The 18618-nt window shown below is 39.2% G+C and overlaps 1 protein-coding gene across 7 annotated transcripts in view; it reads left to right on the forward strand.

Moving 5' to 3' along the window:
* Nucleotides 1–18618, forward strand: part of LOC126095753 (myosin heavy chain, clone 203-like) — a 224484-nt gene that overhangs the window by 154692 nt on the left and 51174 nt on the right. For all 7 annotated transcript variants that reach the window (XM_049910526.1, XM_049910529.1, XM_049910530.1 and 4 more), the window contains one exon: nt 5798–6025. In XM_049910526.1, coding sequence (XP_049766483.1) covers nt 5798–6025 — 228 coding nt within the window. The remainder of the gene's footprint in view (nt 1–5797; nt 6026–18618) is intronic.

An 18618-nucleotide genomic window follows, 5' to 3' on the forward strand; every position in this document is an offset into this window, starting at 1 on the left:
ATTAACATGATCAGCAAACAAATTGACACATGGAGTGTGACAGAAATACTTTTACAAACTATTGTGTGCAGATTAATTACACCGAAAGAAGAAAGAAGGTCTGAAATGACAGATATACTTAAATTCTTCATTTGTTATTAATGAAAGAACATTCTTCAAAGTCCTCCATTTATGAACTGACAGCAAATGTCCAAAAGATCTCTATCTTGTGTGTATACATGAATCTACTTATTGTATCATGGAATGTCACAAACTTTCAAGCATTCATGGATAATATCAAATGACTTTGCAACTTTCCATAACACTTTGATGAAATTTCTTTGCATTTGTTATGTCTTTTGAATATACCAAATGTCTTCAGTGGCCTCCCAGACAGTAATCCAAAAGACAGACATCAGTGGAATGTGCAGACGATACAGCCAGTTCTCTCCTGTCTATCCATCTGTCATCACAGACTTCACTCAGTGCATCTCCAGCAATGTGACTGAAAAATGCTGGCACACCAACACACATAAACAACTTGCATACTCTTATTTTCTTGGTAAACCTATTGCAAGTTTGTAAGAGTGCTTTGTGCAAAGTCCTTTGTGTGACCTCCTGGTGTTCTGAATTTGGTACATGACTGTGATGTGCACTTCTTGCAGCATCAGGCTGCTGTTGGTGTTCATGCTATGTCTGTGCATACTGCAGCAATCTCTTGTGGCGGTAGCCACTAACTGGACTTCTGTATTATGTATGCTCTCAAGTTGTGTTGTGTCTGAGGTTTTTGGTGGTTGATGTTGTTTCCTATCTTGTCCATGACCGCTGTTGCTGTCTTCTGAGGAGGTAGTTGCTGCATGGTGTCCTCTATGATGTCTGATTTTTTTAATTATGCACACGGTCATCTGAGGTTCATTACCACAAAAGGGAACTTTTTTTTCTGGTTTTCTATAGTAGCTCCAAAGCCAGCTACCACACTATACTGAGGCCGGCCAGGGTGGCCGAGCTGTTCTAGGCGCCACAGTCTGGAAATGCGTGACCGCTCTGGTTGCAGGTTTGAATCCTGCCTCAGGCATGGATGTGTGTGATGTCCTTAGGTTAGTTAGGTTTAAGTAGTTCTAAGTTCTAGGGGACAGATGACCTCATAATTTAAGTCCCATAGTGCTCAGAGCCATTTGAACCACTGTACTGAACTATACTGAACTGGTATCCTGCTTCCCAGCTGATCAGGTTCTCTGCCATCTTGATTTCAATATATTCATTGATGCCACTATCCCACAATCAGGAGTTTGAACTAGGATCATAATTCATGGTGTGTTCAAGCTCCAGACAATGAGCTGCTGCTGGTGATTTAGTGGCCTGTTGTAGCCTGGTAGGTCTTTGGTGTTCGTTACATCTTATGTCCACTATCCTGGCAGTTTAACCAATGTAGTACACACCACATTCTCAAAATGTATGGTAAATATCAGGCAATTCTTGACCATTCTAGTGATCACTCTGATCTTACTGGGTGGGTGGAACATATATTTGATTTTGTATTTCTTCAGAATTCTGCTGATCTTAACAAAGATAGATCTGGCATATGGTAGAAAGGCTACCTTCCTGGCCTCTTCTTCTTGTTCCTGTTCTGTTGTACTAGTTTGCCTGGTGGAATGTAATGCTTTGCGGATGTCCCTGGTTGAATGTCCATTATCCATTAATACTTGTCGTAGGTGTCCTAACTCTGCTATCCAGCTGTCTGGGTCAGAGAGTGTCTTGGTTTGGTGTGCAAGTGTTCTGACCACTCCATTGTTTTGTAGTGGGTGGTGGCAGCTGTCAGCCTGTAGGTATAGGTCAGTGTGTGTTGATTCCCTATATGCACAATGAGCAAATGTGCCATCTGCCTTCCTCTTCACTAGGACATCCAGGAACAGGAGCTGACCATCATTCTCTAGTTCTGTAGTGAACTTAAAGTTGGGATGTCTTTGAGTTCAGATGGTTCAGGAACTTGTCCAGTCTTTTCTGACAATGTGGCCAGATGATGAAAGTGTCATCAAAATATCTGAAGAAACACATTGAATAGTAGGCAGCAGTTGTAAGGGCCTCATCCTTGAATTTCTCCACAAACAGATTAGCCACTGTCAGAGATAGGTTGTTACCCATTGCCACTCCTCTAATCTGCTCATAAAATTGGCCTCCACATAGGAAATAAGTCTGTGCTAAGATGTACTTGAAAAGATCCAGCAGAGCTCTGTCAAATCTCTCACTGATCTAACTGAATGTATCCTGAAGTGGGACGCTGGTTAATAGGGATATAATGACAAAGCTGACCATGATGTCTGTGCTCAAGATTTGTACATTTCTGGGACATTCCATTAAGTCCAAGAAGCTGTGGATATTGTGGATGCACTTTTCCACATATGGTGCTAACGTCATTTTAAGGTAGGTGGCTGTGGAGTAGGTTGGTGCATGGATATTACTCACAATTGGATGAAGTGGTACGCACTCTTTACAGATCTATGGTAATATGTATAGTCTGGTTGGTACTGATGCCATAGCTTTCAGATGATTGACAACTTCCTCAGGCCATCCTGTTTCCTTAAGAAGGACCTTCATGTCCTGGTGGGGTTATTCTCTGGTAAACTGCAAGCAGGATCCTCTAAAAGTTGACAAATCTTCTAGCCATAGTCAATCTTCTGCAGTATGACAATAGATGGAAACTTAGTGATGCTACCAGGAGATAAGGGGATCTCCTCTGTCATACTGCAGAAGACTGACTATGTTATGAATGGCACTTTGATTGGATGTATGTTCTGTGTCACCTATGAACAGATATCATCTGTACCCAGGGCATTGGTACATTTGGGCATGGCTATTGCTACTGCTACTTCTTGCTGAGAAAATGGCAGTATGACATCGTTGTTACTATATCGAGAACTCATATGGTCACAGAGCACTGATTTGTGGTGGTTGTGTGTATTTGCAGGATCATCTGGTAAAAGAGAGGGCAGTAAATATTTGGCAGCATTTCTGCTGTCACTGATCATTGTTCTTTCTGCCTTGCGGAGGATGGACAGGATGGTGGAAATCTTAAATTTGTCAGTTGGAAGTTTGTATGACTAATTACACAAGTCTTATTTCAGTCCTATGTTCAGAAAGCACTCCCAGTGCTCCTTTTTAGTGTCCCTGATCTTTCCTCTATATGTTAGCTTCAGATGCCCATATATATTTATCATTCTATCTCTTCTGCCCGTCTCTAGAGATTACTGGTAATTCCTCCCTGTATTATGGACTTTTTTTGCAGAACTCTGTCAGTTTCCTACCCCAATGTGCCATAGAAATAGCTCTATATCCTCTGTTCGAGATGAGATTTGCTTGTGCCCACTGCAGGAGCCTGATATGGGCATTCACCCAGAGACCTAAGTTTTCAGGTAAACGGCCTAGGTAGAAAGAAGCCATTTCAGAAATAAGTGCATTCCAGTTTGCTGCGTCAAGTCCCAGCCTTCTGGTTTCCTTTGCCTTCAGTGTTTCTAGAGTTTACACTTAATGTTCTGATATCAAAGGTTATGACAATTGTTTAACCTCCCAGGATATAAACTTACAAGCAGCTGTCCAATTTGCCAGGGTAATGTCTATATTGGTCCCTGCACCAATGCTATTTTCAAATTTGCTAGGCTGCCCATCTTTGATAATAACAGTCAGGCCCAGTTCTTGGATCAAGTCTTGCAGCATTACAACATGTTCACCTGTTGTTCTGCTATGCCCAAGCACTGACTTTGCATTTGCATCAGCCCCTATTATGTGATATTCTTCACAACTGTAGAAGCTCATTCATGTGAGAGTACTGCAAAAATCCACTTGCACTGAAGAGTACACATCTGTAATGTTACAGAATACTCATCACTTTAGTGAAAGGGGATTTGTGATTAAGAGTGATGATTGCCTCCTTGGCATTCTGGTGTCAAACTATTGTGGCAATGTGTATTGGGAAGTGTGGACATATGGTTCCTGGACTACCATGACACTGACATCCAATTCTTCCATGGTATTTTGCAGCTCACTCATTACCGATGCACATTGCATGGCATTTATCTGCAGGAGCCTAATGCCTCTAGGTGTATCTTATGTGGATATAGCACAATGCGAAGGGTAGGGTGGCATTAAAATAGATTTGTCCATGGATCTTCATGAAATATTTGTATAGTGTTTCAAGACAGAAGATGATATTCCAATGTGAAAATGACTTTTCATCAGTAATTTTTGAGCAATACTGTTGAAGGGTATAAAGTGAGTACTTTCAAGTCTTTTACACTACACACAAAGGAATAGTGAGGCATTCTCTCACAAATTCAACAAGAAACCTACTATTGGTGGAAGCCTTGAGAGACAGATTCAAACAGAGAGACCTCTTTATCATTATGTAAAACTTTTATGCTATTAATAATTACAAACTGATAACATCGTTAATGATTTTTTCTTAGGAAAAGAGACTACTTACTAATTTTTGCAATAAAGCAAGAGTTTCAAATATTAACTTAATAGAAGAGGATGAAGGACAACCACTCAGAATGTTTCCCAGTGGCAGCAGAGTGATAGAAGAAACACTAGTGTGGGTCTTTGTCAGAAGAAGGTAGAGGGTTGGCAGAGGTAGAAGGTCAACACAGTGTGTTAAGGGTGAGTTAGAAGACTGTGGGAGCTGCTGGTGTGACATCAGCAGCACAGTGGCAAAAGACAAAGGCATTGCCCACGATCCTGCTTTTCACTGACAATGCATCATGCTACTGTCATAGAGAATCCACCACAGTTTATGAATTAATTCAGCCTGTAACACCTGGGATACAATAATTACATGAGTCTTGGAAGTAAAGATGGCTGCTGTTTACTGTGCTGCATAATGGAAGGGGACTGCTACTATCATGTAAAACTATTCATGTAGATTCAAAGACTTTCTGGAAACGTTTTTTTTAAACTGTTCACAACACTGTAGTGATGATTCAGAGTTTCATTTCCTTAATTCCTTAAGCTATCATGTTTTCTAAAAATATACACCACTAATAAAAACTACTTGGAACTTCATTGCATCAGCCCCTTAGTCATAGTAAAGTACTTATTCTGCTTTCTTATAACCTTTCTTCCAGAGAATTTAGCAGGAAATGATTACAGAGCAAGTAGAGAGCTATCCCTACATTCAATGCATTGTAGATGACGCAAATAAATGAACTCTCTAACTAAAAAAATTATGACTAGTGTAAGTATAAATGAGAACTTCCAATATTGACTGCCTGCTTTAGTTGTTGCTTAATTACCTTTTTCATTGTTGTTAGTTGTTACTGGAGCTTGGGTAATTAAGTGCAACTTTATCACAGTAATCGCTTAGTGTTAAAATCAGCAGTAAACATTTATTGTCAGCTTGTTCATGTCTCTCTTAAGCAGTCATGAAATTGAGAGTTGCCTCTCAGTGTTGTTAGTCAAAACTTTATATTCAGAGCTCAGGTTAATGTGGTAGTGGGATGCATTAGAGAGAAAGAGTCTGAGATTAATTAGAAAATCATTACAGGACAAATAGACCATTACAACTGCTTCAGCCAGTTGATGTACAGGATTGGGAAAGCTACAGTAACACAGTAACAGGTGCTCTGTCTGTAGAGGCCTCTCATAACAATATTTTCCACGAAAGTTAATATGTTAAAAACAGTGGTTTATAGTTTTCATTTAAAGTTACATTTTATGTACTTCTTACCATTTTAAATATTGTTTATTTCATACAAAACTGGTTCTTTTTATGTGTATTTAATGTGAGTAATTATATGTATCATCTTACCACAAATTTCTGAGACAGAATGAGGTGATGGAAGAGAGACTGTCAGGGATTTCTGAAGAATGCAGTAACCTAGAAGAAACTATACATGAACTTCAGCACTCAAAAGAAAAATTAGAGTTGCTTAGTCAGTCAGCTACAAAAGACAGTAATGATGTAGATGAATTGATAAATGAGCTGGAAATTAAGTGTAATGATATGGAGCAAGAATTAAAAAATAAAGAAGCAGAATGCAATGCAAAGACTAAGGTAAGTCTGAATTACTTTCACTGCAGTGTAACTTTTAAATGACTGAACCACTGTTAGTTGGTAATAGCAAATATTTATTTTTGTTAACTGTTATCAAGAATGCGTATCCTCATTGCCAGCACATTCAGAATATTGTTACACAAGATACCAACAATTGCAATCTCTGTGCTGGACATCATATCACTACTACATCACTAGTACACAATTTTATTTCTCCATCTAAAAAAAGGAAGTAAAGGAAACAAAAGAAAAATTCGGAGTTGGAATTAAAATCCATAGAGAAGAAATAAAAACTTTGAGGTTCACCGATGACATTGTAATTCTGTCAGAGACAGCAAAGGACTTGGAAGAGCAGTTGAACGGAATGGACAGTGTCTTGAAAGGAGAATATAAGATGAACATCAACAGAAGCAAAATGAGGATAATGGAATGTAGTCGAATTAAGTCGAGTGATGCTGAGGGAATTAGATTAGGAAATGAGACACTTAAAGTAGTAAAGGAGTTTTGCTATTTGGGGAGCAAAATAACTGATGATGGTCGAAGTAGAGAGGATATAAAATGTAGACTGGCAATGGCAAGGAAAGTGTTTCTGAAGAATAGAAATTTGTTAACATCGAATATAGATTTAAGTGTGAGGAAGTCATTTCTGAAAGTATTTGTATGGAGTGTAGCCATGTATGGAAGTGAAACATGGACGATAAATAGTTTGGACAAGAAGAGAATAGAAGCTTTTGAAATGTGGCCGGCTGCGGTGGTCTAGCGGTTCTGGCGCTGCAGTCCGGAACCGCTGGACTGCTACGGTCGCAGGTTCGAATCCTACCTCGGGCATGGGTGTGTGTGACGTCCTTAGGTTAGTTAGGTTTAAGTAGTTCTAAGTTCTAGGGGACTTATGACCTAAGATGTTGAGTCCCATAGTGCTCAGAGCCATTTGAACCATTTGAGCCATTTTGAAATGTGGTTCTGCAGAAGAATGCTGAAGATTAGACGGGTAGACCACATAACTAATGAGAAGGTATTGAATAGAATTGGGGAGAAGAGGAGTTTGTGGCACAACTTGACAAGAAGAAGGAACTGGTTGGTAGGATATGTTCTGAGGCATCAAGGGATCACAAATTTAGAATTGGAGGGCAGCGTGGAGGGTAAAAATCATAGAGGGAGACCAAGAGATGAATACACTAAGCAGATTCAGAAGGATGTAGGTTGCAGTAAGTACTGGGAGATGAAGAAACTTGCACAGGATAGAGTAGCATGGAGAGCTGCATCAAACCAGTCTCAGGACTGAAGATCACAACAACAACAACAACAAAATCTCAGGACAAATTGCAAAAACAAGCAACAAAGTGTATAGTTTGGTCAAAGCTCACACTCCTATAAACCATGGTAATACGAAAATTCACAGAGAGTTGAATACCATTGTGAATACTGTAAATAAATAAAGAGCATTGCTCAGCACATTGGAGGCTAAATAAGAACAGGAAGACAGAAGACCTGCATAAAGTCTTTCTTCTGAAACTCATGTCTATGTGCTTTGTTGAACCTGTATTCTAAAAGAAAACTTGGGAATACCAAAATTTGTACTTGGAAAATCCAGTGTGGAATGTAACAACATTATGAAAAGCAAAGTTGCTACTCACCAAATAGTGGACATGCTGAGTTGCAGGTAGGACAACAAAAAGACTGTCACAAATAAATTTGACCATTAAGGCCTTTGTCAACAAGACACACACACACACACACACACACACACACACACACACACACACACACGACTCCTGTCTCAGGCAGCTGAAAGCACCAGTTTTCCTGAGACTGCAGTTTTGTGTGTGTGTGTGTGTGTGTGTGTGTGTGTGTGTGTGTGTGTGTGTGTGTTGGGACAGTCTTTTTGTTGTGCCTGTTTGCAACTCAGCATCTCCGCTATATGGTGTGTAGCAACTTTCCTTTTCATAATATTGTAAACTTTTAGTCAAGGAATTTCAGAACAGTCATGTTACAGTCTCTGGAAAAAATATGTTTGTGATCTGAAATATCAGAGTGAGATTTCAAATCAACAGATCAAACCTAAAAACAATCGATTTCTGAAGGTAAAAACAAATTTCTCAAACAAAACATCAATATCACCTGACAGGATACACAAAAATAGGACTGTATGGGCAGGACAGGCCTGAGCGACACACACCAAACATCTGTCTCATGCAGACATACAGACTGTCTGAGAAATACTCCTACTGGCTTTCTAGAATTGGAGTAAATAAATAGTTGTGTATTGGTATCTGTGTTTTGAAGCTGATGAAAAGCATTATTGTCAGTGTTGTACTGTTTTGTTTTGGTATTGCATTGTCTCAGCTGTGAAGATATAGCTGATGTTAGGGACACAGTGACTGTAGTGAAGCAACTAGTGATGTGTGTGTGAGTACACAAATATCCGCAGATGGGGCACACAATGACAGAGATAGTGAGGATGTTTGGGAATTTATTTTGCAAGGCCTCACTTCATTAAGCAGCATATTTGATTGGGATAAATGTGCTTTTATTTCAGGCAGTGTCATAAACTTAGTAACTGTACAATAATGTGAGAGGAAATGTGTGCCACCTTCTCTGAATCATTTGAGCAGTCTCCAGTAAAATCAATTTGCAAGAGATTGGCTTAAATTCAAGAGCTGTGATCAGGCCTGATCACATTTAAAAATGACCAACGTTTGTTACCTGATGATGTCATCAAGTAGTGAGTTGCAACCTGACACAATGTTGTGGTGCAATTTCCAAATGCCATTTCTCAGTCAAGAGTGTTATTTGCTGATGAATGTGCAGTATATCACAGTTCATGCAGGAGAAATGTGATCTTCTGGCCAACAAATAAATAAATTTTCATTGTATGTAATAGTCAGAAAGGAAGGCAACACACGTTATGGCATACACCAGGATGTCATAATGATATCTGTTGTGACCATATTTTTTTAAGGGTATATGGATGTAAATTCTTATTTTTGTACATATTGCAAATTTTATTAGTGTCCCTGCTCCAAGGAAAAAGGAATTGTGGATCATATGTGGTTACAGAAGGACAAAGCTCCAGCATAGTTTGCGAATCTGGTGCTTGAGTTCCTTAAAGAACAATTTCGAGGACAGTAGACTGGGCACTGTTATGGAACATCTCACCCTATTGAAATGGCCACCACAAAGCCCAGACCTCGCCACACCACGCAACTAGTAAGTCCCATATGGGTAGCCTTTTGAAATATAATTTCTAAGATACTCCACAACATGTCAAGGAGGGCAAGAAGACATAAGGTGTCTGTGTAAGGCACAATGGCACACATACAGAGCTACCGGATACATACTTTTACACATGAGTACTCCAATACACAATGCTATACAGATTTGACTGAGGGGTATGGAACCTACTTGGACTCATTTATTTGATTCTATATTCCATGTACACATCCATTTACCATGCTCTTCTTGCTTTTATCTGGGAAAATAATGATGCTAACTTACCAGCTAGCTGATATGAATCTTGTTCTCATTATTCTGATTTCCAGACTTTTATGAGTTTCTCAGATATTTCCACATTAGGACCATAATGTTTACTTATCAGACAACTTTCCTAAACTTACTGCCACCTAAAATATTTGATGCTTCTCATCAGTTTATAGGTATCATGAGCTTTTGCAATTTATTCTATGAATGATCTAAGGGGGTGATGAAAATTTTTCATTTCAGGGCATTGCTATAGCTTATATGCAACATAGCATGACTCAGCATGGGTACATAAGCACCAACATGTAGGCAAGTGATTAGTGTGCCCCTAATGTCCTTCCAATGTGCATATGGCAATCTCAGATGTTATTACCAAGTGAATTCAAATGGGACCAATATGCTGTTATTCTTTTCTTGGCTACTGAAGGACAAACACTTCTAGACATCCACTGGAGAATGAACAAAGAGTATGGGGCAGCATGTCCATTGAAAACCACCACTGTTGAATGGTGTGCCATTTTGTGTGCTGGTCATAATTCAACACAAGACGCTACTCAATATCACAAGTGTCATAATGCAGAAGTTACTCTAACTCATGTGGGAGACACTCAAGCACTCACCCTATTATCCTGATCTCTCCCCATGTGGTTATGCTGCCTTCAGTTCCTTAAAAATGGCCTTGAAGGGCCAATGATTCCTGTCAGATGAGGATGTGCTGCAGGCAGTTATGGACTTCTTTATGCAGTAGGACATGATGTTAAACTTGAACTTGGTGTATCGGTGGGACAGTTGCCTCAATGCTCATGGTGATTTTGCTTGATTGGAATAGATTCTGGACTATTCAGCCATTGAACAGAAACTTTTTGATTTCCACTTATAGAATTGTCATTCTGCATGAATATGCACAGTAACTCCACATTCCTATGATTTCAAGGATGAAGATCAATTCTACACCTACATCTACATCTATACTCCGCGAGCCACCTTACGGTGTGTGGCAGAGGGTACTTATTGTACCACTATCTGATCCCCCCTTCCCTGTTCCATTCACGAATTGTGCGTGGGAAGAACGACTGCTTGTAAGTCTCCGTATTTGCTCTAATTTCTCGGATCTTTTCGTTGTGATCATTACGCGAGATATATGTGGGCGGTAGTAATATGTTGCCCATCTCTTCCCGGAATGTGCTCTCTCGTAATTTTGTGTCATTGCCGATTTTGTAAAAATGCAATTTACACATGAACTAATAGGTATAGTATAGGTATAGGTATAGTTTATTTATAATGAATGGATGATATATACAGGATGCTCCTCAGAAGCAGTGCAGATTAACTTAAGTCCATATTCCAAAGTAAAGTCCTGTCCACACTGTATCAAAGTTCTGCCTTTGACAAATAGAGTCCACAATAGTAGTACCTCAATCAAACCAGTAGCGCACTCACTACATGCTTCACAGGCCACACAACAATTCACTCAAACCAGCTCTGGGCTAGCTTATATGCTGGACTCTGATGACCCATTTGAGGGCTCTCCGGATGGCCAGTGCCCTCTGGGTTTTGGCGCCACAGCGGTTGACATTAATCTTGTGCTAGCTCTTCAGTTTCCATAGTGAGGTCAGTTGGCACTACCCTCCCCCACCACTAGCAGTTACTGCTTGTCAGAATATGCAGGTGATGTGTGGTCTGGTGGAGTTGCCACTAGGAATGGCAGCAGGTCAGAATTCATGGGCTTCACTGTGGGGAGCCAAGGCAGGATGATGGAAGAGGCACGAGTCACCATGGTATCAGAATGTGTGCTGAGCATGATTGATGCAGATGGCTGCTGACTAGGATGGCAGAGGCAAAGTTGATTTCAATTCTGCCACCGAAGTTTGTGGGTGGAGGCTACAGTATATATCATGGACCTGTGGTAGATAGGGATCATCCTACTGATCCAAGTTGAGTGGCACTTGAACTCATGGGCCTGCATCAGGGGCTCCCAGCTGGAAGGAAGAGGCCCCATTGATGACATGCACCAGTGGCGGGCACAACACATGGGGGTGGGTGGGTAAGTGTGGTCATTAAACTACTCTGCTAGGCTGTGGTCTTCAATTGGGGTGGCCCTCTTAGTTGCTAGAGAACCACAGTGGCAATGAGTGCAGTGTTGGACATCCCATTCTTGCGGGTGGCAGCCATGACATAATCTTCTATTTATTTGTGCCTATTGACCAAGAGACTGAACCCAAAATCTGTCAAGAGGGGTTGCCTGAAAGAAAACTTTCACAGGTTGCATTTTAGTTTTTTTGCTGTTTCAGGAACAATAACTCCAAAAGTGTGAAAAGAGTCTATCAGAAAAACATTGTCCACTTTGGGATCAGCTACCACAAGAAAATTTACTGAATATCATTTGACTTGGTTATAAATGAGTAAAAGTGAAAACTTTTCTAGCGAAGGTACACATGATGACATCTATAGGCCCACTGGTTAGTCTCAGCTGCCTACGAAGATGGCAACCCTAAACTTAAGTAGATGGTTTAGCAAGGACATGAAAATAGCAGTGTCCAGCAGTAACTTCACAGAATGTTAGGTCTTTAAATGCATCTAAGTACATTTGCTGGAATGTGTTCTGAGGAGTCTGCACTTCCACAGATTTATCACTCACTCAGTTTACTTCCACAAGTTGAGGCACATTTGCATTGGAACGGCTTCAGCATACTACTCCCAAGCATCCCCTTTAGCCACACCTGTGGCATATTGCATTCCAATGGGAGAACTGCTGTGTGTGTTGCAAAGGAAACATTTGATACAGACAGGCCTTGGTTCTATTGCTGCTCACATGGCCTGTCACTGCTGGTGTCGCTGTTCATGTAGTTGTCCGGGCTGTGGAGCAGGTAGGGCCTTGCTGGATTTAGTGTGACATCTTGCATGAGTGGTGCTGGAGAGTTGATGTCTGCAATGCTTTCTTCCAACATAAACAAACTATGGGCTGCATGGGCAGTAGGCCTGAGCTATTCACATTAGTTCCCTGAGAGAAGGACCCGTTTCCCAAAATGTTTAGTTTCTTATTTTTGTGGCAGAGTAAGATGCATTATAATATACCTGATTAGAGAGTCAGTTTAGTTCCATCCACAAGACCATTTGAAATTACAATTCCTACTTAATCCCTACAGGTCAGAGCCCAGTCTGCATAAGATGGATTTGGGCCCTTTTTTGCTGCCAAAATTCTTACCTGTCTGTAGTAACATGATTTTTTGTAATGTTCTTGTAATAAGAAAATTTTCTAGACAACTCAAGCTCCACTGGATTCATTAATGGCTCCAATTCCTGTAGTAGGTGATACAGTTCAGGATTTCCTGTCAAAAAGCAGTAAGCATCCCACTCTCTACATTGTTCCATAAATGGTGGGAAAGTCATAAACATGGGTGGCATGAGAGATGCTAACACTTTCACTTCTGTAATGTGGCTGTCATTAACTCCTGATAACCCTGCTCAGTTTGTGTTAATAGTTGCTGTAGGCGTTCCATGGTTGAAAAACTGCACTATTACCTAATTGCAAAAATGTTCCAGGTTTGATTTGCATGACCTAGTGGGGCTTGCCCTGGTTTATTTAAAAACAAGAGATGTATACAGGATACTCTTCAGATAGGGTGCAAATTAAATTGAGTCCATTTACAAAGTGACAGCAGTTTCTAAGCCAAACTAGTAGCACACTTTGCATGCACTCCAAAGATTGCATCACAACTGACATAGACCAGCCCTGCTGGATTCAGATGTGGTCCTGTTAGAGAGTGTTCCTGATGACCAGCATTCTCTGGATAGTGGTACCACAGTGCTCAACAGTAATGTTGCACCAGCTTTCAGTTTCCATAATGATGTCGAGTGACGTCACTATAGTCTCCTATTATGAAATTGTGTAAATGCATGAAACGTCCATGATGCAAGACCAATAAAATTTCCTTTCTAGCTCACAAGAAATAATGAAAAAGACTTATGAAATATTGTTTTGTTCTTTCTATATTCCATGGAACATTATTCTGCTATCTCATTATGATGTGGAATGAGCCAATTCACACACACACACACACACATTGTGCTATTACATATCCAGAAATTCTTCAGTGGAGTAGAAGGAGTTACCAGGTGGATATAATTTTATTTACATTTTTAAAATTTTTATTGCTAAGAACCTCATTACCTTCTGTTCCATACTAAGGCAGATTGAAGGATAGTGTGAGTCATTCCTCCTTCACATTATGTATTTATGAATATTACTGTGGTTTCAGATTGTGGTTGATTGTAGATAACAAAGTAAATGTACTCTAGGGCTATTTGCATGTTGAAGTTCTCCCAGTTAATATTATGTTGATTGTTATTAACCAAAATAGCAGCCTAGTTTTAAGTTGAATATGACTGTGACCTAATAGATAGGTGCTAATTGGATTTTGCTGCTTTGTGAGTTATTTCTAATCAGAATGTGGCTGCTCAACAATGTTCAACACAATGATAATGAGATTTTGCAGTAAACAATGTCAAAATGTTTTACTCAGTTTGACTGATATATTCTGTTATATGCGGCAGACACTGCTTTTATCTCACACTTCTAATTATGGCACAGGTCAGTATTTTTCGTATTATGTCTCATGCTGTAGCAGTGTTCAGCACACACAATTCTCACTGCAATCCAATGTGTGGCCAGTGCAGTTGATGCAAACAGTAATATTCATCACCCTGTAAATATTTAAAAACACTTGTCAGGAAAACCATTTGTAGAGAATTGATAATGTTTTTCTGAGAGTCAACACATATGCGGGGAAAACTCATGTGGTGCAACATGACATGTGGCTCGTGGCTTGGCCCAGACTTGGTGGACTCCCGGACTCAACTAACTCCCAGACTTGACTAACTCCCAGACTCGAGTAACTCTCAGACTCGACTAACTCTCAGACTTGACTAACTCTCAAACTTGACTAACTGACACTTCATTCACTTAGCACTAGCGGTGCTTGACAGTTGATTTTTCCTACCATTGACCTGAGTGAGCCTATGTATTTATCATCAAGTATGGGATCGCAGACCCTCTTACATTCCAATGCTGAAAGACTTTCTTGTAGCCTTAGGCAAAAAAGAAAATAGAAGAAGTTGTTTGCAGTTTTCAAAAGAGAATAAAGAACATTATATTTAAGAACAAACATGACATTATCAAACTACTATATGATTTTACTGTGTAACCTATAATATGTATATTCCTATGTCACAAGTAATGTAATTTGCAAAATCAATAAAAATCACAGTCGTACTTAAACCTCTTTGACTCTGGTAGTGAACAGCCTGTAAAGAAATATTATACAAAAATTTAACATATCTCAGTGAAAAATAGTAAATGCTTTATACAGGTTTGTCTTACATTAAATGACAAAGAAATTCTTCCTTAGCAAAAAGTAGTAAATATTTTACACATGTATGTTTTCCAGTTAATGGTAAAGGATTACCCGTTTCACCGGTTTGTGTGGGTCACTAAACACGTAATTGTCACTACTTACCTTTCCTGTAGCATAGTGCAGGAAATTCTTGTTTAACCTACTTCAGCTATTGCCATTGATGTGTTGTCCTTTCAGCAGTGCTTTTGCATACCATTCTATCATCACTATTTCACCTCACCTGTGGTACCATACATGGAAGGTCTAGAGAAAATACCTCAAATTAATGACTATTTATTCTTATCTCTTACAAAGTGTCAACATGAGGCATATTAGTCTAAACATAATTTTCAATACAACAACTATGTAACTAATTGACAATGGTTTAATTTCTATTAGATCATGCAGATATAAATTTCTAACTAATGTGGTTGTTCAGAAATAAGTTTCAGTGGAGATGGCTACTTATTCTGCCATATATTATGCAGCTGTATTTGAATGGCTTTTATTAATATTGGAGATAGGATAGTAAATATTTTGTTGTTGACATACAGTTCAAAATTTGAAATATCGGTACACCAATATTATGAAAAGGAAAGTTGCTGCTCATCATATAGCGGAGATGCTGAGTTGCAGATAGGCACAACGAAAAGACTCTCACAATCAAAGCTTTCGTCCATGAAGGCCTTTGTCAACAATAGATGACACACACACACACACACACACACACACACACACACACACACACACACACACACTGATGCAAACTTTGTGTTTGCATGCATGTATGTGTGTGTGTGTGTGTGTGTGTGTGTGTGTGTGTGTGTGTGTGTTTGTGTGTGTGATTTATTGTTGATGAAGGCCTTAATGGCCAAAAGCTTTAATTGTGAGAGTCTTTTTGTTGTGCCTGTCAGTGACTCAGCATCTCCACTATATCGTGAGTAGCAACTTTCCTTTTCATAATATTGTTACATTCTGTCCTGGATTTTCCACTGTTTGAAATATCAGTATACATTATTTATTATAGTGTGCCACTATTTTATTCGTTTTCTTACAAAAGCATGAATTACCCATCTTGACAACTAACTAGATCATAAAATCATTGTTCCTTTGCACTTCAATGGTGTTCATCAACATCATACTTTTCTCATTTTCACTTGCAACATAAATACATACAGATACAAATAGGGCAACTTGTGCGAAAATAATGACATCATTCAATAATTAGCTCTTAAGCTACTTCATATTCCACAAACCTTTCAACTCGCTTTACAAAAATCTCTCTCAACTAAGTGTAACCCCCCTCCCCCCCACCCCTTTCAAAAATAAACTTCAACATGTATTAATCCCTTTAATCACCTCAATAAATACACAAAAATGCCTCCATGCTCCATAACTTCTCTACACATCATTACTCTCAGCATATAAATCATCTTCACATTTAATATTATTCATATAAACAAGAAGCTCCTCATCTACTTGTCATTTTGCACATTTTTCATACTTACCACAACCATCAGCTGTTATCTTATTACACTCTTTGACGACTTACGAAACAAATTTACAAGATTACATAGAATTCTCTACTAATACTGATTGGCTTCATTCAAAATTTAGGTAGATGTTTCCTTCAGATCTGGCATTTATCTCAATTATTTCTGGCACTACTGTTTTTATAATCTGACTTCAAACAAATACAAAAATTGTGGATTCTATAATATTTCAATTACTACCGTAGCATTGATTTCATTATAGTATGATGAATGTACTACACATTTTATTGAACTGTTCGTAAATGAAGTATTTGGACAACCACTGGTTAGTCTACTTCATAATTTTTACAATTTTCATAAACTACAGATAGGAAAGAGGGAAGAGGAATGAAACTTGAAACAAGAAATAAAGTCTCACCCAGCTGGGAGTATACTGCTGTCACCTGGTATACCAGCAATTAAGAGATGCTGGTTCCCAACACTTACTTTGATTTTCCTCTGGTATCTGTCCTACATATGTTAAGGAATTTCCAGTGTAAAACATCTTTTAGCATTGCATCTTAATAGTTCTTGGACCAGCATTTCTTCAAAAATCTTCCGTCAAATTCATTGTATACAGTGAACATTCCTTTTAACAATTTAGTAAAACCATTGGGTGCAGTACTCCTTTTGGTTACATATCTTTCCTGCACTGCCTGGATGTACCCATTATTACTAGTTGATACTAGTGACATTATCTCCCCTCACTATCAAAGATTCACTATTAATCTTTCCACAAATTTCTTCAGTTTTATTGTCTTATTCCTGTATACCTTCTTGCAAATGGTTGATCTGTTGCTTGATTTGCAGATCATTGTCCTGTCTCTGTTTTGTTATTTCTTCCCTTAACTCCACAGCTAGTTAAGGTTCCACCTTTTTGCATTCTTGTGACATCTCTGTTATATCACTAATCTGTTAGTCATAACATGTTTCATCTTCTTGAATCTTCCCTTCTTGTCCACCTTCAGCTCCCCTAGTACCTTCTTCAGATTTTGGTGTTATCTTTTTGTTCTCATCCTACAAATATCTTCTTGCAGTTGGTCCATGCTCTGATGCAATTTGTTATCTCTTTCATCAAAGTTTCTCTTCAGCTGTTCCTGGAATAATGTCATATTTTATTGTAATGTCTTCTCTATACTGTCTTTGGTTTCCTTATCTTCCCATGCCATCTTCTCTTCATTTTATCATAATATCTTTGCCTTTTCTTGTAATATATTCTCAACATTTACTTTGTTTTCTCATGCTTTCTTCTCTTCTTCTTCTTGTGATCTCTTTGTCTTTTCTTGTAATATGTTTGCTATTGCAGTAAAAGTGATATGCGAATTGAATTGTGTAGTCTGTTCTTCTCTGGAGCCTACAGCTTTCACAGTGTAGTACTGATTATTGTTTAAGCCAAAGAACAAGTCCTAGGCATGGTAGCCAAGATGGAATGCTCCTAATTAATATTATTTCAATTTTTATTAAACAAAGTAGCAGCTTAGCTTTAATTTTGATGTGGATGTGACCTAGCAGATAAATGCTAATTGTTTTTGGCTGCTTTGGGAGTCATTTCTAATCACAATGTGTCTGCTCAACAATGTTCAGCACAATGATAAAGGGTTCCTGCAATAACCAATGACAAGATGTTTTACACTGTTTGCCTGATATATTCTGTTTAGACATAATATGAGGCAGAAACTAATTATGTCTCATACCTCTCATTATGGTTAAACTTATCACAGGTCAATATTTTTGGTATTATGTCAGCACACACAATTCTCACTGCAATCCAGTGTGGGGCCAGCACATTTGATGCAAACACAAGTATTGAACGCACTGTAAAATTTAAAGCACTTGTCAGAGATATCATCTTTTTCTGGGGGTCAACCCAAAGTGGTGCACCGAGCGAGGTGGCGCAGTGGTTAGACACTGGACTCGCATTCGGGAGGACGACAGTTCAATCCCGCGTCCGGCCATCCTGATTTAGGTTTTCCGTGATTTCCCTAAATCACTCCAGGCAAATGCCGTGATGGTTCCTCTGAAAGGGCACGGCCGACTTCCTTCCCCATCCTTCCCTAATTCGATGAGACCGATGACCACGCTGTCTGGTCTCCTTCCCCAAACAACCAACCAACCAAAGTGGTGCGAAACACTCATCTGGCATGACACAATGCATAGCTCACAGCTCAGCCCAGACTCAATGGACTCCCAA

The sequence above is a fragment of the Schistocerca cancellata genome, chromosome 8, assembly GCF_023864275.1.
Source record: "Schistocerca cancellata isolate TAMUIC-IGC-003103 chromosome 8, iqSchCanc2.1, whole genome shotgun sequence".
Lineage (NCBI taxonomy): Eukaryota > Metazoa > Arthropoda > Insecta > Orthoptera > Acrididae > Schistocerca > Schistocerca cancellata.